General features: G+C 37.7%; 1 protein-coding gene across 3 annotated transcripts in view; it reads right to left on the bottom strand.

The window, feature by feature from the left end:
• Positions 1-24,763, bottom strand: part of PTPRG (protein tyrosine phosphatase receptor type G) — a 786,314-nt gene that overhangs the window by 242,554 nt on the left and 518,997 nt on the right. For all 3 annotated transcript variants that reach the window (XM_051980013.1, XM_051980023.1, XM_051980032.1), the window contains exon 5: positions 18,728-18,823. In XM_051980013.1, the coding sequence (XP_051835973.1) occupies positions 18,728-18,823 (96 nt within the window). The remainder of the gene's footprint in view (positions 1-18,727; positions 18,824-24,763) is intronic.

Raw genomic sequence — 24,763 nt, 5'->3', positions numbered from 1 at the left:
GTTGGCAGCCCATAACTGACTCAGGAAGAAAGATGTGTTCCTTTCCAAAGATGATTTCTAGAAGTAGCAGCCTCAGCAGTCTTGTCATGAGACTTTCTGGGAGAACCCTCCATCTGAGCCCACGTTTTTCTATGCCAAAGATCCACATATCCATCAGCATCTATGTGCCAAAACTAGTTTTCAGTACAGAGGATAGATTACCTCAAAGGTGAACACAGGTTAGGGAAAGGCTGGCTCCATGCTCACAGCTCTTTGGCTGGTGCAGTCCAAACCCAGGTACTCTGCCAGGAAAGCCATGAACTAAAGTAATGCATCAGAGTCAATGGCAACGGCCTGCAAATCTGACTACCCCAGAAGTTGGGGCTACTTGAGAGAGAAAGCCAATTAAAACATATCCTTTGGATGAATTCAAGTGAATAGCACAAAGCTTTTACAAACCTACCCCTCATTTAAATTTCAAAGTCAGTGAGGGAGTGACTCACTAGAATGGGGACTGCCTTGAAAATAAGATTCCCTTAGAGACACTTACCCTAAAAGCTTCAGTATATGATTGTGGAGTGGGGTCATTCTGGGGTGACTTGCTGTACCTCCCTTCCAGACTTCAAATGGCTCAGTTATTAGATCCCATGTGACCATTAGGAGATACTTAAGGGACAATTGGGTAGGCAAGTCAGGAAGAGCAGAATTCAGATCCAAACTCAGACAGTTATTATATGGGTGATCCTTAGCAAGTCACAATTTTTGTTTCACTGTGCTCATCTGTAAAATGGGGAGAAAAATCACATTTATCTACCAGAATTTGTGTAAGGATAAAATGAAATAACTGTACAGTATCTTGCCAACCCTAAAATGCCACATGACAATGCTCTACTCTCTAGTTCAACCTTGCCCACACCTCTGAGCAATATTAGTCTATAACAGAATTGCTGAATGGAAGCATTCCTGGACGTGTGACTGAAGACCGAAAAGTCGAACAACATTTGTTCGATTAGATGTAGTGAGCATTTATCAAGCCCCTTCTATGACATGGTAGGGGTAGCACAGAAGTTGGAGTTGGCCTCCAATACAGAAAGCCAAGTGCACTTTCCTTACCATGAAATCACCACCTGATTCAGACCCTCATCACCCCACTTCTGGCCTTCTGACTCAAGTTTCTCCCCATTCCAACCCACCCTTTACTCAAATGACAAGACAATTCTTCTAAAATGGTCCTCTGATAACATAACAACCACCCCACTTCTAATGGTTCCCCATTGCTTTCAAGATCAAAAAGTCCTCTGTCTGTCTGGTATTTTTAAAGCTACTCCCTCTCTCTCTTTCCAGTCTTACATCTTGCTTTCCTGCACCAACTCTTATGACTCAGCTTCAATGGCCTCCTTGTAGTTAATGGACCATATAACTCTTTGACCTCTCATCTTCCTGCCTTCCTTTGCACTGGCTATTTTTTATGTCTGGAACTCTCAGCCCCCTCATCACTAACTTTTATTTCTCTTCAATACTCAGCTAAAATATTGTTTGTACAAGAGCCCTTTCCCAGTGGTTTCTCCAAGCCTTCGCTGCTAATGCCTCATCTTTTGCATTGTTTATCTGCCATGTATACAATCTTGTATGTATTGAAAAATTGATACTCTCTCTCTCTGCACTGGCATATGAGCAGTTTTGAGGGCAGGCATTAAACTTTTGCTTTTCTTTGAATCCTGAACACAATTTCTGGCAGAGAAGATATACTAAATGCTGGTTGAATGGCTTGATTGGCCAAATGTAGCTTCTGACACATCCTGACTGTGTGACCCTCAGCAATCCTTCACCCTCTCAATGCTCTAGGCAATTGTTTATGACTGTAAGTTACAGAGAAGACACTAACCCACAGAGAGAAAGTTCCCTTATGCAATGAAATCCTAGTCCCTGCCCGCTCTGTGCCCTGCGATGTCCCAGGCAAATAGTAAGAGTAGCAGAGAATGGTGAGTGGAGAGCCAGACATGGAGTCAGCAAGAACTGGATTTCCACCTCTTGATACATACTAGCTATTTGACCTTGAACAACCTTCCAGTGCTGTAGGCGACTCTCAAAACTTCAAGCTATATAAGAGTTAATTGCCCATCTGTACTGGGGGAGGAAATTTCCATTCTGTTCATTGGAATTGGACATCCAGACCCAAAACAGACCTAAAGCAATGTTCTAAGTATCAGGGAAAAAGCCAATGAAAGAGCCCTGCCCTCCAGAAATTTACATTCTATGGGAAACACAACTTATTTACAGATAATTAAGTACAATTGTAATTGGACTTGAGATTAAAAAAAGGAGAGGGCGCTTCCTTCTTGCAATTTCAACTATAGAACAACAATATAAATGGCTGAGGGAGAGGGTGACTATTTTTTGAGGAAAGATGTGATTTCAGGGTGTTTTCAATCAAAAATTAGAAAATGAGTTCTCCCCTTCTGCCCATATCCTGCTTATGCCCCTATGGGTGGGGTCCTTGCTAGGGAGGATTGCACGTGGTATAAGAGAAAGGAAGAAAAAGAACAAATCCGTAGAGATCGAAGCATTAGGAAAAAGAAAAAGAGGGAAGAAGGGAGAGGAAGAAGAAGGGAAGTTGGGAGGCAGTGTTCTATCTGCCTTCTAAAAGGAGAGAAGAACCTGAGCCGAAAGACTAAGGAAGGCAGATGCCTTCCTGAAAAAAATGCCTCCGGTCCTCAATGCTGGGAATAACTAGGTGACCCTTGTGCCCTACCCTTCAAATTAACAATCTCTATTATTTTAAAACTCTTATTTTTGCCTGAGGCTCACATCACCATTGACAGCTTTGCTAGCTAGCCTCTCACCATCTCAAGGATCATTAGAATATGGATAATTTAAATTTATATATAGTGTTGATTCAACAAGCATTGATTAAGCACCTGCAATATGCTAGGAATTATGTTTGGTGCTGAGGACACAACAAAACAAACCAAGCAAGCCTAGCCCTTCAGAGAATTTAAATTCAGGTAGAGAGAACATGTATATCAGTAAGTCTGTCTATCAGGGTATCTGTCCATCCATCCAGCTACCCATCCATCTACCCACCCATATACTCATCCATCCATTTACCTATTATCTCTCTCCTATCCATCCACCTATCTACCTGGTAGATAAATAGATAGATACATACACATATATTTTGTAATGCTGGAGAAACTGAGGCAAGATAGAGATGAGAGAGTTTTTAATTTTGTATTTGAATTTTTGAGAGGGAGAGATTGTCTGGGGGCAGAGCAGAATCCATTTTTCCCCCAGGGCTGAATTGGACTTTCATCTCAAAGAATTCAGCATCGAATGTGAGATTCCAGAGATTCTTTATAGGGAAAGGCAGAAGGGAGGTGGATAGAGTGAGCATTGGTGAGCAGAAATTTCCAGGAATGGACCATCAATCTGGTTCTGACAGGTTGGGGAGTGAGGATCATAAATTCCTGGTAACTTAGGAAGACTTAGGAGCCAGAATGTCTGAAATAGAAGATCTCCCCCTTATCTGAGATTAAACATTTACAGTTTATTACCCTATAGTAGCCAGCCCTGTTATATCAGTCTTAATAGGAAGGAAGGTGGTGGTTTGCAACCAGGGGGACTGAGGCAGAACAATTCGAGTAATTGAGGCAGAACAGTTTAAGGAAACTGAGAGAGAATAATTTAGGGAAACTGAGCCAGAATAATAAAAGGAAACTGTGGCATAATAATACATTATGGAAAATATAAAATATATAGAAATATATATATGTAATCATATCAAATAAACAAAAAGACTTTTAGAAAGGGGACACACACCTGGGAGACCAAGAAAGATCTCTAATGGAAGTGACAGCTGAGCTGCATCTTAAAGGGAGCTAGGGATAACAAAGGGACAGAGAGGCTGCAAAAGAACATTCTAAAGGAGAAAGATCAAGACAAAAAGCAGAGAAGCAAGAGATGGAATTTTGTGTAAGAGAAACATCCCATGAGCCAGTCTGGTGGGGACATATGTCTGCAAAGCTCTTTCCTCATTACACTCTGGGATGAAGGTAGTGAAAGCCCAATTACCCCCATTTCTTCTCCCCTTTCACAGATGGAAAATTTACTGCTCAGGGGTTTTCAGGGATTTGCCAGGACTCTTAAAGGTACTAAGTTTTGAAAATGGCATTAAAACCTAGGTTTTGTTTTCCATTCATTATGACAGGCTGTTTTGGGTATCAGAGAATCTGCCCCATCTGAAGACTATGTCTGTTATAATTCTTTCCTTAGATGCTCTGAAAGATCTCTCCCATCAGAGCTTAAGGAGCTGCCTTTTCTCCAGACTTACCGCCTGTCCCCACCACCGAATGACTCCACAGCCTTTCTCTGTCTCCCCACACAGCATGGGCCTGCCACACTTTACCCTCCGCCAGCATCTCCAATTAAGCAGCTATTTATTTTGCCACTTGAGGCGTGATGACTAATTACTCTGGTTTCCCTTTAAGGCCGGAAGAGAGATGCGCAGATGCTGCTTGAGGAAATTTGAATTGAGTTTCCTCCTCCTGAATTACTGAGTTAGGGCTCTGTTAAACAAGTACTGGGAGGCATCCGTGTTGTACCTTTGTGGGACAGCAATCTGAATCCTGAAGCATCCTCACCTTCACCTAAATGAAACTGAGCTTAGGGGACAAATAGATCTCCAACATGGAAGCAACATGTTTATCCGAACATGAACTCCCAGGGATGGGGGAAGAATAAATGTCCCTTTTGTGGGGCCTACTTATCTCAATCTTGTACACAGTTATAGAGCAGATGGTTGAAGGGTTGCCTTGCTTTGAACAGGGCATGTCAGATGCCAAGCTGAAAGGGGAACTCTGGGAATTATCTTTTTCAATTCTATTGTTTCATTATCATCGATAAACATTTTATTATATAAATACATAAATACTATTACATAAATACATACATTTATTACATAAATACATAAAGAAATACACAAATCCTGTGCCAGGAATTGTGCTAAGAGATGAAGTTAAAAAAAATTAAAAACAAAACAAAAAATGATTTTTGTCCTCAAGAAGTTTACATTCCAATGGGGATGATAATATGTCAATAGCTAGTGTAATGCTGAAGAAACTGAGGCAAGATAGAGATTATAGAGAGAGTTGGTCCCAGAGCTGAGTGAGACTATTGTCTCCAAGTATCCAGCAAGCAATGTGAGTTCTCAATGACATATACATATGGCTCAGACTCAGGGGGTAGATTGAGGCAGGGGTGGAGTCAAGATACTAAGATTGGGAACAGGGTGGGTGAGCCTCCTGAGAGAGGGATGACATAATAGGGGGAAGCATCCCAGAGATGGGGAGAGGCATCTTGATAAGATGGTATCTGATATTCTGATAGCTTGGGAAAGGGAGAGGGATATTCTAGAATTTTTTCCTTTTATCCTTATCAAATATTCTGATTAAGAGGGAGGGGTGGTTTCGCAGGACTGAGCAGACAATTATAAGGAGAACAATTAGGGAAACTGAGACAGGACAACGCATAACATTATGAATATAAAACATAAGCAGCATAAACCCAAAATAGTTTCAGAGTAAGGGCACCAACAGGGAAGGGGGCTGAACACCAGGACAGGCTTTTATAGAAGGTGGGATTTAAGACAGGGAAGTCAGGAATAGAAGCTGGGAAGGGAAAACATTCCAGGTATGGGGAACTGAGTTGGGAAAGGGAATCTTGGTGAGAAATGGCAAAATACTCAGGGTCACTAGATCACAGAAGACACAGAAGGGAAGATAGTATTAAAAGACTGGAGAGGTAAGAGAAGGACAGATTGTAGGTGGCTTTAAAAATCAAAAGGAAGATTTTATAATTGGTTCTGGGGAAAATATGGAGCCACCGAGGTTTATTGAATTGGGGTTTGATAGTGTCAGACCTACACTTGACTAAATCATAATAAATTTAGGGTTGATAAATCTCGTGTCAGCTATAATTAACCCAAATTAACAGAAATATGGCATAAAGGAAGACTACTTTAGCAGCTCACAGATGAGCTGAAGAGATTTGACATGAAACACCAGAAATTTAAGCTGGGAGGACTTCAGAGATTGTGTAATCCAATTTCTCCTTTTACAGCTGAGGAAACTGAGGCTGACAGAAGTCACAAATATACCCAAGAGTCCAGAAACTGCTGTTTCTACTGTATCTCCATCTTCTCTTTGAGGAAGGTGAAACCAGCATGTTGGAACCCAGCGGAGACCTTGGAGGTTGAAGGTGGTAAATGAATAATGAGCACAATTCTCCTTCCCTCAGCGCTTGATAGTTTTACAAAATGCTTTACAGATATGAACCCACTGGATCACTTTCTACCTGTAAGAGAGAATGTGAAAAGATTCTGGGGCCCCAAGTGGAGTGTCTTTAAAAAGAGCATAAATGGGCCCCAAGAGCACTGATGTGACCTCACACATCCCTTTCCTTTCACAAAAACGTTTAAGGATCGGCTCTGAGGGAACAATGTGCGGTCTGAAGCATCTGGCTCAAAAACCCTATAATCAGTTCAGGGGGAAAAAAATAAAACCGGAGCCTGCCAACCACCTTTAGAGGGTGGCTAAAATTAGAACGCTTTTACCGAAACCTCATTATAATGTTGCTCAAGGGGCCAAGCCAGTTGGAATATTCTATTCTTGAAAACACTGTATGGGAAAAAAAAATACAGTTACTTCTCACTAATTCGGGCCATGTTGGATGGGAAAGCATTACGTGAATTAGCAAAAGAACTGGATCGTGTAAAAGAGAGCAATGGCTTTTAGGGCTGGGACTTTAGAAAGATCTTTGAGCTCATCTAATCAATGCTATTTACAGGTGAGGAAACTGAGTCTCACAGAAGAAGCTATATTGGTGGTAATCAATCAAACCATAAGTACTCTTTAAGCACCTGCTGAGTGACAGGGAATGGAGCCACATAGACAAAACCTTCTTGCCCTCAGGGAACTTATATTCTAGTTCTCTATATTAAAAACTAGCATTTGAGCCCTGGTTATGAAGAAGGACATGTAGTAAAGTGTATTAATAATTGGAAAAAAAACATTGTCATGTGGAAGCTCCAATAAACCTGTATGAATAAATCTGATGATAAGGTTCATCAGCCATTGATATAAAATGGGTATTACAAAACTGGTTGAAAAGGTTTTTTTTTCCTTCTTTCATAAATAGGTTAAACATCCTCCCTTCCCCTCTGTTCACAGTGACAATTGATTTATTTTGGTCTTTGATTAAAGCACAAAGAGAAATGATCTGGTAGTGCAACATTGACAACCCTTGATATGGCATTAACAGATCTGCATTCAAATCCTGTCACTCATTGTTTGTGGGATATCAGGTAAGCAAGCTTTCTAGGTTTCTCAATGGCAAAATGAAGGGGAAGATATTACTTTTGCTTTCATCTCTTCCAGATAAATCTGTGATCCCCAGTAAAACAATTTTAACTAAAAAGAATCCTTATTAATAAAATCTTAGAATATTACTTTTCAAGTACCTGTCCAGGATTTGGCAATCTACAAGAAAAAATGGTAAATATTGAAACATATCATTACTTAGAATAAACATAAGGTTATATGTAATATAGAATTATACTTTTAATCAACATGTTTAGGTATCTTGTGTATTAATTAACGAGAGTTATCAAATAATTGCTCAGTCCTTTCTGTCATTTTGGCAAGCTATGTACAATAAAACTATTCATATCGATTGTTCTTTCAGAGTTTGAGGATCTGGATTCAAATACCGATTTTCTGTGATCCAATTGCTCTTTGGGCTTCAATTTCCTCATTTGTGAAAATAAGGTATTTATTTTTATTTTTATTTTTAGCTCTAAATCTTTGATTCTATGCCATGTAAATCAATGATCAAAGGTCCAGGGTAGCAGAGAATAAATATATAAAATGGTTCCTGGGAGCAGAAATTGAGAAACCTGGGTGGGCAAAATCTGAAGGAGTTAACTGAGTCAGTCTATAGTGGGGCCAAGTAAAAATGTAAATGTTAAATCATGACCCACAATTCTGGCACTAAGATTACTCATTTTAATGATACCTGAGCCAGAATAGTCTTGCGAAAAGTAAAAAGGAGAATTATAGCAATTATTTTTTGGGCAATAGCTGGTAATTTGGGGTTTGAAAGCACAGATTATCTCATTTGAGTTTCACACCAATCCGGCAAGGTCAGCACTGCTATTGGCAGTGGCAGAAGTCTCATTTTACAGACCAGGAAACTGAAGCTTCAAAATTGAATGACTGGCTGATAACACAAGCAGTATAAACCAAAGATGGGATATGGATCCAAATCTCTGCTCATTCTGAGACCAATAGTCTATCAACTGACTCTCAAAAAAATCAAGCTATACAACAAATTAGCTGGCATCCATTACTTTTTAAACAAATGTTCATACATACATATATATTGGTGGTAATCAATCAAACCATAAGTACTTGATCATAGAATTTCCAAACTAGAAGGGTCCTTATGAAGAATCTGGTCCAATTCACAACTGAAAAAAGAATCCTTTCAATAAAATAGCCAAGAAGTATTCTTAATCAATCCAGAATGTGATGTCTTGTATTCAGAGGTAATGTGGTGAAAGAATTGAACTTTTTTTTTTGAAGACTTCTGCTTAGGGAGGAACCCAATACTACATATTTATGTAAATTTATTATTACTATATCAACACCTTAAAATCAGATAGGAACTACATTTTAATATAATTGGTGGTATATTTGGGAGTACTGTGGCCTGACTGTATGCATGATACTGTCCAAAGCACATACAATGAACTTTATCCACAAGAGATGAGAGGTGGGTAATAAGTATTACTATTCTCATTTTAAAAACGGGGGATGCTACTTATTAGCTATGTGATGGTACCTCTTAAGTCTTGATTTTCTTTGGAAAACTTTATTTTTTTGCCCTGAATAATTCATATTGACTATCTTAATCAAATTCTATGGATAACTGCTTAATCTTAGTTGGCAGTTATTTCTCAGATTTATTGCTAGGATACTTATGGGAAAAGCAGGTAAATTTTAAGTATGTACATAAATTTTATTGTAAACATGGTATGAGGCCAGACAATATTCTTAATCTACATTGTTTATGAACTTTTAAAACCTGTTTGAATTGCATGCTGAAAGATAGGGACTAGAGGGTGATAAATATCATCTCTTTATGATACTTATTGTGTTATAATGATGCTATCACACAAGTGACATTGGAAAGTGTTTTGTTTTGTTTTTCCCTTACAATTTTCCTTTGGAACCTGTGGCTCATTCTTTTGAACATCGTTTGTTATTGTTTCACTCTCTCTGTTATTTCAATCATGTAGAGAACTTCCAATGTGGAAACAGCCTCCCATCTTGCACACATTGTCTCAGTAACTCATGAAAGACTTTAGTATTGAGAGGATAAAGGATTACATGGGCTCACAAAGCCAACAGGTATCAGAGGAAGATCATGAAGCCCGATCTCTTGCATAGAGGAGAGATCTTAGGTATTAAATCATATCACAGCTCTTTTCTTTGGCAGGGGCAAATTTTCATTCCCTGAGGGAGGATTTGATTTTTAGATGATATATTATGCTACACTAACCTAACTTTCCAGAAGGGAACATCAAGAGAGCTAAAATATTTTTACTAGTAGAAACGTCGCTGGATAAAGTCTCCACATCTGTGAATAACCCTGGAAATTTGAAGACCAATCTTATTTGAAGAAATTGTAATATGGCTGTTTTATGTTTTTTAATTATATTTTTAAATAATTTAATCAGATCAACTTCTGTGTTTTATACACACATACACACATATAATTTCTTTCTTTCTTTCCTGGGGCAGAATGGAAGCTCTTTGAAGGTGAGAATTCTTTCAGTCTTCAGATATAGGGTCCAGCACATAGGAAAGAGGAAGAGGACCAAGTATTTATTAAGTAAGACAATGAGTCTTTGGGTCTTTAGCATCAATATATATCCCCCTGACATATAAAAAAGGGGGAAAGGAAATAAGTATTTATTAAACACCTCCTATGTATCAGAGGGAAACAAAGTAGCACAGTGGATAGAGCGTAAGTAATGGAAGCAGGAAGACTCCAGTTCAAATCCAGCCCTAGATACTTAATAATTCAGCTAATTGGACAAGTTATTTATCCCTGTTTTCTTCAGTTTTCTCATCTAAAAACTGAGCTGGAGAATGAAATGGCAAACGACTCCAGTATCTCTGCCAAGAAAACCCCAATTGGGTTCACTGAGAATTGGATATGATTGAATGGACTCAATATCAACAACTATGTGTCAGATATTATGCAAAGTATATACTTTACTAATATCATCTCATTGTATCCTTACAACATCCCTGGGGAGATAGTTGCTATTATTATTCCAATTTTACAGTTGAAGAAACCAAGGCAGAGAAAAGTTAAATAATTTATGCAGGTCATACAGTGATTAAGAGTCTCATTTGATTTAAACTCAGGTCTTTCTGACACCAAATCCAGTGCTCTATTCACTGTGCCAACCAGCTGCCTCATAATATGTGTTTAGATCATGCTTGTTGAGTAACTAATATATATTAAAAATAAAACCTTTCAGATGTTGGCTGATGAAGAGCCTGTTTTCAACCTCTGTGTGAAACGCAGAGTGCTATTATCACTGTCACATTTGGAAAAAGGAGAATTCATGTACAATATCAGGGTGTGTGCTACTAATGGATGAAATGAAACTGAGATTTATGGGAAAGCAGCGAAAGGATCAACCTGCCCTCATCCTGTTCAGGAATAATGCCTTGTTGGGTACAAAGGAGAAATGAGAGGAAACAAGCTTTTCCACTGAGACTGACAATAAAAACAATAGGAAAAGTCACTAGAAAGATCTTGAAACTGTTTTTTGTACAATGTGGTGCTTCTAGAAGACAGTTTTCATCCTTGATCGAGCTAGTCACTTGACCTTAGCTTTTTTGTCTTTAAGGTGAGAACATCCTCTTCCAAATCCAAAATTCTTATCAGAAATGACCACAAGAAAGTTTTAAATTCTATCATTCTATAAAGTTCAGATTATTCATTCTCAGCAAGTGTCCTTGAAGTGCAATCATCTTATTAGAGAAAATCTTCCTATAACCACATTCAAAGCACTGAAAGTCCCTTAATCATGTCATACTTCACAAATAATGATATGAGTCTTCCTAATGTCCACTAAAAAGAAAACCTGAATGAAAGGCCATTTGCCAATAGGAGCCTCCCACAAAACACCTGGGAGGCCATAATTTCAACACCACACATCCACAAATCGACTGCAAATGTTGCATTAAAATGGTGAGAATGGATCTGGCCTTCAGTTAATGGAAAATCCTATCAAATCAGTTAGCTGTTAAAAAAGGTAAGGAGGAACATATGTACTTGAATTTTCATGTGTGTATTAAAAGAAGTGTTCTTAATCAATCCAGAATGTGATGTCTTGTATTCAGAGGTAATGTGGTGAAAGAATTGAACTTTTAACTAGATAAAACTAAGGATGTGGAAAATGTGAGCTGTCTGATAGCCAGATATGAGCTGCTGGGGGTGGGGGTGGCCTTAAAGCAGTGGGAGCTTGGGGCTATCCTCCTGTCTAAGTGGTGATTTTTTTTTTTTTTTCGTTTGCATACATGGATGCATGTACCACCCTCCCCTTTTCCCCCATCCCACTCTAGCAAAAGAGATAATTTTTAATTTCAAGGAAAAGCTGCATCCCTAAAGTTCATTTCTGAAACTCCTAAGGAAATTCAAAATCATGTTACACAGGGTGGTTGGGATGGATCCCAGGCTAGCCCACAAAAACCTGTGGAAGCCATAATTATATTACAAAACAACCACCATATAGAACATTGCTCTTGTGGGAAATTGCTTTGAGAATTTCAACATGAGAAACTAGGAATACATCTCCTTCCATACCTCTTTGACTGTCATTTCCTACCCATGTAACATTGGTACAAGCCATTTATCCCTTTTTGGGCTCAGCTTCCTCATCAATGAAATGAAAGGAGTGTAGTCAGGGGACTCCAGGTTAAATGTTGGCTGGCAAATGGACAGAAATATCAGTTCAAATCCAGCCTCAGGCACTTACTAGCAATCTGAAATTGAGTAAGTCATGTAACTTTATTCAGTCTCAGGTTCTTCATCTATAAAATGGGAATAATAACTGCACCTACCTCCCAATGTTGGTATAAGGATCAAATGAGCTAACATATGTGAAATACTTTGTAAAACTGTTCAATCATTTTTGTATAGTCATTTCAGTCATGTTTGACATTGTTCATAATTTCATGAGCAGCTTCTACCTTTGCCTCTGTAAGAAAAGACATGTAGAGGGCTCCTCCAGGGTTTCAGGAGGTGAGAGTCTTTAAGAAGCTGGGTCTATCTGCCAGGGTGAAACTACCTAGTCTAATATGGTTCCCTCTCCCCCCCTTTCTCTCTTTTTGAGAACAATATCAAGACTCGGTGTGCCTTTTTCACCTTTCAGTTTTCTATCCTTCCTGGCTTACTAAAAACTAAAATTTTTTTCACAAATTCCCAATCTTGTCTTTCTATCACTAAAGAAATCATATAACAATTTTGTGACTTTGAAGGTTTTTTTACTGCTAGTCAAAACAAGGAAAGCCTCTGAGTAGTTTCCTTAAATGAAAATTCAGATTCTTTTTCTCATTTAGATCTAGACAAAGAGATTCACATATAGCAAGCTTTGGGGTTCCCCAAGTAGGAATGATATGATAAATGGTGGTATGTCATATTAATATAACATTTTGTAGTTTAAAATCATTTTCAGACAGGTATATTCCTGAGCGACATCTAAGATCAATACATCTTCCAGGCATTTTTGTTTTAATAGAAGTTGAATTGAAAGTGGGGCCTTTGGCGTAAAGCAGAAGATGACATAGAGAGGGAGAAAGAGAGAGAGAGGGAGGAAGAGGGAGGGAGGGAGGAAGAGAGAGAGAGAGAGAGAGAGAGAGAGAGAGAGAGAGAGAGAGAGAGGGAGGGAGGAAGAAAGAGAGAGAGAGAGAGAGAGAAGAGAGAGAGAGAGAGAGAAAGAGAGAGAAAGAGAAAAAGAGAGAGAGAGAAAGAGAGAGAGAGAGAGAGAGAGAGAGAGAGAGAGAGAGAGAAATCGTCTTTGACTTAAATCGATTTTTAGCAATGCTGATAGGTATGGACATTCAGTTTAACAGAAACCATATAGCCAACACTCTCTAATGATTATGCATCCTGTAACTGTGACATGAAATGAAAGAAAGGATTGGTAGATGGAGAAAATGTCCATATGGAGGTTTGACTTTCAACTAAGCAATGGGAGCAGATGTAGAAAGGATGCCAATGACTTAAATATGGACAACAGAGCTGAACTACTTAGCACATTCATATTCTAGCTACAAATAAAAATGTACGGGAGTGAAGAGTCTCAAAAATCTATGTTACAGCTGCACAGCAAACATGTAAATTATGAGGCAGCCAATACAGTTGTCTAAGTTAGGGTGTCAGAAAGAAATACTAAAAAAGACAACCCATAAATAAATCAAGCATACTGTGTATTTATTCTTTCAATGTTTGAAAAATATGCCTACGGCCTAGATCTCTGGGTGTACACCTTATAAAAATTGCATATCTCTGTCTGATGCAATGATTCTGAAGTAGCTGCATTTGGAACACAAGTAATACCCAGAAGGAGCAGGGGCAAGGTAGAAGGAACTCTTGGAAGGCACCAAGGTTTTAAATGCAGCTACTTTTAAAGAATCATATATTTGTAGCTCCCAAAGTTCAGAAGCAGGCAGGATGTAAAAATACAATTTCAGATATTCAAATGTTAATTGTATCCTGGCTTTGAAAGATATGAACAAGAACTTCCCCAAAAATCATAAATTAAATATTAATTTTATATTTTGTGGAAATACAAGCCATAAAATGGAGATGCCAAATGGTTGACAGGTTGGATGTGAGATGAAATAACTGTAGATTACCAACTTATAGCAACTAAGTCAGTAGATTGTTAGGAAAAAAAAAAGCTCAGTTTGGCCCTGGGCTACTTAATATGAAATAAATGACTAATTCAAATATTTGCTAGATAAGATTCAGGTAGTTATAAAGTAAAGCTCTTAAGCCAGTAAACAGCGATTAATTCAGACCAAGAGTGAGAATTGTTCTGAATTACAAGGGATCCTCTGGCAAGGAGTGAGTTAAATTAAAACTTATAAATTCAAGTCAACTGTGAATCTTCTGAAAAAGTAAATGCTATTCTCCAATTTTGTCCATCATCATTGTGGGAAGTGTAGAGTAGATCTGTATCTTAGAGAATTGCTTGGGCCACTAATAGTATAAATGACTTGCCCAAGATTACAGGGTTGGGATGTGTTATAAATTGGATTTGAACTCAGGTCTCTCCATTGGTGAAGTTAGATCTCTAGCTAGGATTGACACCAGGGTTGTTGTTCAGTTTTATTATTTTCTAGTACACACAACCAACAAAGATATACACGTACATACACTTGATACATTGACTATAAACCCTTTTTAATGGAATTTTCTTTTTAAAAATTATTAAGAATGATTTAGAATTAGCAAAACAAGATTTTTTTTTTTTGGTGAGGTCATTAAGGCTAGGTGACTTGTCCAAGGTCACAAAGCTAAAAATGTTGCATGCCTGAGGCTGCATTTGAATTCAGGTCCTGCTGATTCCAGGGTCAGTGTTCTATCCACTGCCCCATCTAACTGGCTCACAAGATATTTTTGAAGTATCTTTAAAAGGCTTATTTTTTTTCATAGAGGTTTAAATATTATCCACATCTCATTTTCAATTATAATTTTAAAAAATAATCTTTTCCCTAAGGGACAAGGGTGTTTCAGGCCAGTGGCCTTTATCTTTTAAATCAAAATTCCAAATGAGTTAAGTCTGAATTAGAGAGGCTTTACGACATCAAAAATTCTTTGTTAAAGCATGAAAGGAAGTTTTAACTCCCAAATTTAACCATTAGGGACATCAGGCTCAGATTTCACTGATCACAGAATAAGAGCTTTCAAGATTCTATCATAATGAAATAAAAACAATGCTTTTTTTCCTCCTTACTCACCATACACGATGCAACTAAGGAAAAAGATTTTATTATATACTTAACCATGTCTCACATACCTTGCTAAACCCTGGGGATATGAATGGCAAGATGGTATCTATAGTTCAGATATTTACTCTCCTCAAAGAATTTACATTGTAATAAAAGAAAGTAATATATGTAGAGAATGGTGGCCATGTTGGAGTATCTTGGTTTGAGTAGCCACTGGTCTGGTGAATGGAGTATTAGGGTAATTGATTGTTGTCATTTTGAGAAATGGCAATTAATACTGATTTAATTGGTAATCCCATAGCAAGATGGATCTGGGGGCAGAATGGAACTGGCAAGAAAATGGCCGAACTACATCATGGTGGACTGGAAGATACCAAGATATAATTTCCTTCAGTCAGGAGCACTAGGACTCTAGGTTCTAATTGGTGTGCTCGCTCTTGGCAAGCAAAGGAATACCTGGCTCAGTGAAATAGCCCAAAATGCCTAAAAGGGAATAAAGGAAATCACTCAATCTAAGTTCTATTAAAACTAGAACAATAACAGCCCCACTATTAAATAACTACTATGTGTTAGGCACTGTGCTAAATATTGGGGATACAAAGACAAAAACAGTCTCTGATCTCAAGGAACTTGCAGTGTAATGGGGGAGACAACATACAAACAACTTAATATAAAGATAATAGAGATAGGATAACGGGGTAATCATTAGAGGGAGACACTAGAATTAAGAGGGATAATAAAAAACTGTTGAAGATGGTGAGATTTTAGAAGGGATTCTGGGAACCTAAGAAGGAGGGATGAATTAGAAATGTTCCAATCATGATGAACAGCCGATAAAAACTTCAGAAGTGAAAGTCGGAAGAAGGAAGAGTGTGCAAGGAACAGAATTCTATTTCTCTAGATTCATTATTTGTTGTCTATAATTTAGGAAACAAATGTTTTTTAAAAAAGATTTACCTGATAAATATTGGCCCTAGGTTCTCAGTATGGGAAGAGTTTATGCCTTGGAAACTTAGATTGTATAGTCATAGACTTAGAATTGGAAGAGAATTCCGAGGCTGTCTTAATGAATGAGTTGATGTGGTCGCTGAGGAGTAGAGAAGGTAAATGACACAAAAATAGTGAGAGGGAAATTTTTGGAGTTGAACCTCAGCCTTCTAACTCTCCTTATGTCCAATCTATCTACTGCACCAAGGACAAAATGCAGGACCTGGAATCAAGAAGTTGTTACTTATGTTTTAGTCATGTCCAACTTTCTGTAACCCTATTTGGTTTTTTTTCCACAAAGATATTGGAGTGATTGACCATTTCCTTCTCCAGCTCATTTTACAGATGAGGAAATTGGGGTATAGTTGAGTGACTTGCCCAGGGTCACACACCTAGGAAAGGTATGAAACCAAATTTGAATTCAAGATGAATCTTCCTAATTCCAGCCTTGGCACTCCAACCACTTTGTCACCAAAGTGCCCTGGAATCAGGTAGACCCAACTTTAAATCTGGTTTTAGACAACGATGGCTGTATGATATTGGGCAAGTCATTTAAACTTGCCTCAGTTTCCTTATCAGTAAAATGAGGATAACAAAAGAACCTACTTCTTAGGACTGTTGTGTGGATAAAAGAAGCTCATATTTGTAAATTGCTTTACAAACCTTAAGAAGCAATACAAATAACTATGCTATTATAATAATATGCTTATTATAATGATAAACTACTATATGTTCTAATAATATGCTAATATATCATAATGCTATTATAATAAGAGCTGTTATTAGTAACATCATGCTTTTATTTGTTTGTTGATTGATTATTACTATGCCAAAAAAGTTTTCCAACATGTTACCTGCCTTGCTTTGTATCACCTTAAATTCTTCTCCTTGTTATCTTGAATGTTTTGTCAAGATGGAAGGAGAATCATCATTTTGAAGGTGTTTGAGTTTATCTATTTGCCTCAGTTTCCTTATCAGTAAAACAGTAAAATCAGAATAAGAAAAAACACCTATTTCCTAGTGCTGTTGTGGGGATAAAAGGAGATAATATTTGTAAACTGCTTTATAAACCTTAAAGAGCAATGAAAATAACTATGGTGTTATAACGATCTGCTTATTACAACATATGCTATTATATTATGTGCTCTAACAATATGCTAATATATTATAATGCTATTATGATAAGATCAATTATTATCCTTATTATTATCATCCTTATTATTTGTTTGTTGATTGACTTTTACTATAGCAAGAAATTTTCCCAACACATCCTACCTTTAAATTCTTCTCCTGTGTTATCCTGAATATTTTGTTAAGATGGAAAGAGAAAAATCCTTTTGAAGGTGTTTGAAATAAACTCATTTAATATCTTCCTCTCCTTGCCATAATTTCATGCTTTTGAAACACTTTATTTCATTTAATCATGATGATGTAAGGCATCATAGGACCAGTCATCACAGAATAGATTTAAAAGTTAAAGGGACCTATGAGGTCATGGAATCCATTCTCTTAATTTTATAGATGAGGAAGTGAAGTCTGGAATGATTTGCCCTACAGCTCATATGAAGTCAGTATCAGGAATGGAATTTGAACTTAGTATGCTTCCCATTATACTACCCTAGAAAGAAAAAAGAGGAAACGTGGGGGAAAAGGAAAGATGAGCTATGGAGAGCATTCCCAGACAGTCTTGAGGTCATGGTAGAAGTAGAATGAACCACTCAAAATAAAAGAAGCTGGCTCTTCCTTAAATCCAAGATTAACAAGCTTACCTACATTGGCTTTCAATGCCTAAGTTTATAGGAAATAAGAAGTCACCTGCGACATGTTCTGAATCAGCAATTTCTTAGAGCTTTCTTTGGCCACCCAGAAAGTTAGTTCCTATTACATATACCTTGCAAAAGCAGCATCTGGCTATGTGTCTTAGCTCATGCATTTGGCTCATTTTGAGACTCACTGGTCTTTGAATTCTAATACATTTCTCTCAGGCTGTCTTCCACTCCAAACCCATAGCCCTTCTTCCCATCTACATGTCAAAATCACCCTGCCTGATGACAATCCTTTAATTGGACTTAGATACATGGCATGATCAGCAATCCATTCTGTGGAGTACAGCAGAGCTCTTGGGTGCTGAAGCAACATCGGTGAAATGAACATTCATCTCAGGAAAATGTTTTTTAAAAGGGAGTACATAAATTCACTGACGTGGAAATCTGGTCTCAATAAAAAACTTAAGTTGCCATGGAAATGGAAGGAGGAGGGAGAGGGTCTCTACAAAAGCGACTGATGCTATTTATTAATCTACTCGCAAGCAAGGTCTAATTTTAAAGTTACCCCCAAGAAAACCACTTCTTACATCAGCCTCTTAATATGGTAAAAGAACCTGTTTCATGAGCTTTAGCCAAGAAGTAAGATGTACTCTCCAATCTGTGTACCAGTCAAGTAGCCATAAAATCAGAATAATTCATGCAAAAATTTTCATTATGTTTCTAAACATACTTATTTATATTTTAAATCACATATCTGACAATATGAAATATCTTTCATTTGGACAGGTGTGAACAAGAAAACAGATGCATTCATTAAACATGGAACAATTCAATGAATGAAAAATAAAACTAGTTTGAAAACTCTCTGGTTAAAAGTACTTCCGATACCAGTTCACTTACTTGAAAAAATACAGCCATAGCTCCTATTATTCGGTTTTCAGAAATTGCTGTCTGAAAGCTGTCAAAGTCATCAGGATTATAAAAGTAAATCTGCATCTGTTAAAAAAAGAAGCAAAAAAGAAAAATTAAAGAGTTAGCCCATTGGACAGGTTGGCTCAAATCAAGTTAAGTGTTAACAAAGTCGACCAACTTTTAATAAGTTTAAGACACTGTGCTTTAGTAGGTATGGGCTTCTTAGTACAACAGTATAACAGACTCAGGTCTTTAAGAAGTTACTATATGTGGTAAGGAACTGGAAACTGAGTGGATGGCCATCAGTTGGAGAATGGTGGAATAAGTCATGATATATGAAGATAAAGGAATATTATTGTTCTATAAGAAATAACCAGCAGGATGCTTTCAGAACAGCCTAGAGACATTTACATGAACTGATGCTAAGTGAGTAGAACTAAGAGAACATTGTTCACAGCAGCAGCAAGATTATGTAATGATCAACTGTGATGGACCTGGCTCTTTTCAACAAGGAGATGATTCAGGCCAATTCCAATAGACTTGTGATGGAGACAGCCATATGAATCAGAGAGAAAACTATTGAGACTGAATGTGGATTACAACACAGTATTTTCACCTTTTGTTGTTGTTTGCTTGCTTTTTTTTCCTTCCTTTTTTTTCCCTTTTTGATCTGATTTTCCTTATGCAGCAAGATAAATGTGGAAATATGTTTAGAAGACTTACACATATTTAACCTATATTGGGTTACTTGCTCTCGAGGAGAGAGGGGAGGTAAAGATGGAGTTAAAAAAATTTGGAACAGAAAACTATCTTTGCATTATTTTGAAAATGCAAAGCTATTATTAAAATCAAAAAAGAAGTGACTATCTAATATGTAAAACATACATAAATAACTATGTTACAATGCAGAACATGGTCAATTCTAAGAAAAAAAAATCAAAGTCGGGTGATATGAGAAATCTGAGTAGAGAAATTCTTTTTGTCAGGATGGAGATAAGATGGTGGAAAGGGAATGAGGTACAGAAAAGGTCACTATCTCCCTTAGACCTTGAGGAAAAGGTAGGACTTTTACTGATGGAGATGGACATGCTAGATTATAATCTGGATCTTCTGAGCACCAAGACTTGTGCCATATTCTTTGTGCCACCCTCCAAAGACAGATGTACCAGAAATGTCAAAGGTATGAATAGAAGAAATCCCTTAAAGGCTCAAGGATGGGGAGGGGATCAGCTAGGAGTCTAATTTAGTTTCATGCTGAGAATATAAAAAAGAGTGGTGTGGTAAGGGATTGGAAGGAGGGCAAAGTCAAGAGTTCTAGAGTTAGCCCTGGAAGAAGATCTCTTCTAACTCCATTTTCCAAATGAGGAAGTTAATTGACTTGCCCAAGGTGATGTGGGTACGTAAGAAGGGCAGTCCAAAGTTCTACAATTTTACAATGGGAGTGAATACTGACCAATTTTTTTTTTTTAATTTGGAGATAAAGCAGGAGATAGGAAAGGATTCAATGGAAGGGCAGAGAGAAGAGAGATTCTTTGGGCAAGAAGGGCCTCCCTCTTCTTCTGAGACTGAGTGAGGGGGGAAAGGATGACAAGGATACTGGGAAACTTAAAGGAGAGAAAAAGTCTACATTAATCCTGTCATCTATGAAGAGTGAGTAGGTGGTGTGGTATTGGGGGCTGGAGGGGAAAAGACAAGGAGCGTTGGAACAGAGTGAGGACCCAATTTGGAAGTTGAGAGTATAAATATGCAGCAATTTCAGGGCAGTATCAGCCCTGCATCTGGCAGCTTTGAAATTGGATCAGAGCAATAGCAGTATTATATAGCAGAGCAATAGTCACCCAGTGGTAAGGGGTGGTGAAGTGCTCACAGTGGAGGGTAAAGGAACTAGGATGTCCAAGAACAAAGAAAGGCACATTGTGGATGGCTGGTCATGGATACAAGATCAGTTAGAGAAGAAATTAAGGCCAGATGCTGAGAAAATACACCCTACTTCTTTTCTTTGAGAAGTGAGGGAGAAGAGGTGTGGAATGCTACAGATGTTGTTGAACCATGAATAACGTGTTGATCAGTTTTGCAAATTTGCTTTTTTCTCCCCTCTCTCTTTTTATTCTTTGTTACAAAAGATGGATTTCTGGGGTAAGGCAAGAGCGCAAGATATCAATGAAAATTAAAAATCTAAAAAGAGAATTGCAGAATAAGGATGACAGACTTAGAGAATAGAGCAGAACCAAGCGAAGAAAGGGCATGAGGAGCAAAAAGAGACATAAAGTCAAAGAAGGAGGAAAGGTGGAAGCCCAGGAGATTTTTAGCCAGAAGGGGCAACATCAAAAGACAGAGTCTGAGAAGTCGAATAATTTGAGTGATTGTGATGGCTAAAGTGTAGCTAACCTTGCATTGGCTGATGACGGTAGAGACAATCTTAGCAACTGAAGAATTGGAGAAAATGAAGACAATGTATTAGATGGATTATCTGGGTAGGTAATGAAATTTTTGAGATAAAATTTAAAAGAATATGTATTTTATATATATATATATATACACACATAATATATATATCATATATACATACATAAAGGCAAATAAATATCAAATATATGATACATGTATTTATTTGTCTTAATATAGGTATGTAGGATAGAAATTTGATAAAGGACTTATGATGTTTACAGTTATTTAGATAATGATAAAATTATAAGAGACATGTTTAATGCTGTACATTTTGATAGCCAAATCAGAGTCTAACAGGGGGCAAGGCAAATGGGACTTATTCTCAGATTAATAAAATTTAGAGGGTCTGACATCAGGTGGAAATATGATCTATAGCCTTGATGACATACAACATCAATAGATGTTGAGGCTACAAGTCATCTTGAAGAAGTGACCCCGAAACACTAAAACTCCTTGAAGGAGAAAATCTTCAACTCTGCCTCAATGAGGGAAACAAGATAGCTTTATTCTGTTATCTAGGTGGGGTTGGTTCAGTCCTGAGCTAAAAGAACACCAACCCTACTCAATTTAAAAAAAAAAAAAACTCATTCAATTCTACTCAAATTCCAACTCAAGCTGAAACCCAGTTTGTAGATAGAGCCAACTTGGGACTCCACTCACTAGCCCAAGTCAGCTTGTAGCCAAAGCTCCTATTATAAAAGAGCCAATCTAAAATCCTCTCTTTGCAGAAGTTCTACACATGCCTTGCTGTGCCAAGGAGGCCTCTGCCCACTGGAATAATATTTCTTTCCAGTGTTATCCTCTCTTTACCCTCACCTTTTTCTCTAATGAGATTTTATGCCTCTCTGTCAGGGTTTCTAACCTTACTTTCCAATCCCTGTAATAAACCTTTTATCAATCTAGGTTTTTGGGTCTGTAAATTCCTTTACAGAGAATCTGCACTGCCAGAAGAGGGTTTCCCAAAACTCCCTACCCTTGCACTGAATCCCGAGGGGGTATAGGGTAGCCAAACCTCTCTGGTTCCCTGAACCCCAAACCTGCCACTAAACCTTATCATTTAACTTCCTGACACTAGAAACCCTAATCTCATTTTGGTTCCCTAAATCTAGATCTTATCATTTGGTTCCCTACAAAAGGGAACCCCCAAACCTAAACCTCATCATATTTTGGTTGCTGGACCAGGAACCCCATAAACTAGACTTCACCTCATCAATCTCACATCAGTTGAGGGCCTGAGTCATTCCTCTCCCCTCAGCCCTCCCATCTTCCCTCCTACTTTATCAAAAGTATCTAATCCTTCAACAAGGATAGTGGGGTGTACTCAAACCCCATAGCCATACCCCTGGAGAACTCTCTACCCCCACTCCAGATACGTTTCTAGTTATAACTCCACTCTTTTAAATTAAAAAAAAATTCTAATTACATGTAAAGACAGTTTTCATTATTCACTTTTGTAAGATTTTAAATTCTGATTTTTTCTCCTTCTTTCCCTCCCCAAGATAGTAAGTAATTGGATATGTTATACATATACAATCATTTTAAACATATTTCCATCTTAATCATGTTGCGAAAGGAAAACCAAAACAAAAGGGGCAAACTCATAAGAATATAATTCTACTCTTAATCAAGAGTTCAAATAGAATCACCTGAAAATATTACACAGGTATGAATTGGAGTTTCCTACTAAACATTTGTATTTCACATTCTCTTCCCGAATGGATGCCTAACAAACAATACATCAATCAATTTGCCTTTATGGTCTATTTTGGAAAACATTACCCCCTTCTCCACTGGAGAAGGAAATGGAAAACCACAAGTTGTTCGTATTTAGATTAATTTAGGACACAAACTAACAAACAGAAAATCAGACCACACCCCTTGACTTCTAACTTACAAATTATAACAAAGATCTGGAGAAGATGACTTTTCAGAGCTCTTCTGGACCCAAGAGAAAACCAGATCAAAACTGAGATTGGCCAATTCTCCTGCTCTCCCTTCTCAGAATCATACTTTGCTATTTCCTTCATAGAGTTCTCAGCCTCAAGATTAAGTCAGTTACTTGAAATTAAGTAAAGGAAGTCCCAGTTCCCTCTTTATACACAGATCTAAGCTCTGTTTACTGGTTGAAGCAGTTCATTAGACCACACTGATTAGAAAGTTGCAGGTCACAAGACAGTGACAGATATTGAATACAAGAAACAGAAATTAAGATTAGGAGGTATCCCAGTTTGGGAAGGTACTGCCAGGAGGCACATTTCTTAGAAAGAATTCTGGGTAGGATAAGGGTTGAAGTTTAGGAAATATTACTATAGATTATTTTCTAATATATCCAAGTAAACATGTGTATCTACTCTCTACTTATCACTCTCCCCCCTCCTGACCCAGTCCCCTAAGCCCTCAGCTTCTACTGGTTCTGTCAGTTTCTTACAAATGTGGCGCCTCCAGGTTTGGACAGCTTTAGCCTTCATGAATTTACACGGAGAAAAATCCATTCATTGAGGTTCAAATTAAAACCGTTCAATACTGAGTGAATTGCTTTGGATTCAACTAAGCCAGGGAGAAACTCCTTAGTTTTCAGTAAATTACATTTCACTTCCTTGTTAAAATGGAGGTTCTCCAATTTGACCTGTTTGCAGAATGCAACCCTAGAGTAAAAACAGGGAAAGAACCAGTATTGTTTAATATACATCTTCTGAAGCAGGGGATGGAAAGTATTTCAAGTTTTGTTTTCAAGGGCACTTTCATCTACAACTTTGGGTATTTTTTTTTAAAGGAAGGGATTTGGAGAATTTTTTTTTTTTTTGGATGATGTGGATTAGGAAGGATCTTATCAGAATACCCTACTGGGGACTAAGATGATTATTATTTTTTCTTCAGACACAGGTCTCCCACAAAGTGAACTATTGAATTACATTTGCTTGTGGAAGAAAGAAAAGAAGAGAGAAAAGAGGCAATATAAAGTGAGGTAAAAGGATGCATGAGAAGTGGGGAGGAGAAGAGGGGAAGAAAAGAAGAGAAAAGAGGTGGGAAGAGGGACTGAAGAAAGGCATTTGTTATTTTCTGAAAGGGCTAGACAAACTCTTTCATACAGCCAGTTTCTAAGGTGGGCAGGAAGGGAGGAGGAATTATTAATTCAGCACATTCAAGTTGAGAAGACAGGCACATTCAACTCTCACTTGCCCACCAGGGCTGTGCTAATCTAATTGTCTTCCTTCCTTATTTTCCTCAATCACTTGTCTTGCTCCCATCTACCTCCACTTAAAAAAAAAAAGAAAGAAAAATCTCACCTATTATGAACCAAAAAGTCATCAAGAAACATACATAGTTCATTATAAAAGAAGGCAGCTAGATAGTATAGTGTTTAGAATGCTGGTCTGGGGTCAGAAGGAATGGAGTTCAAATCTGGCCTCAGACACATACTTGGTGTGATCTTGAGCAAGTCACTTAGCCCTGTCTGCCTCAGTTTCCTTATCTGTAAAAGGAAATGGCAAACTACTTCAGTATCTCCACCAAGAAAAATCTAAATGAGATCACAAAGAGTCGGACATGACTGAAATGACTGAACAATAAAACAAA

This window comes from Antechinus flavipes, chromosome 1 (assembly GCF_016432865.1).
Source record: "Antechinus flavipes isolate AdamAnt ecotype Samford, QLD, Australia chromosome 1, AdamAnt_v2, whole genome shotgun sequence".
Lineage (NCBI taxonomy): Eukaryota > Metazoa > Chordata > Mammalia > Dasyuromorphia > Dasyuridae > Antechinus > Antechinus flavipes.
This window is presented reverse-complemented; position numbering and strand designations above follow the sequence as displayed.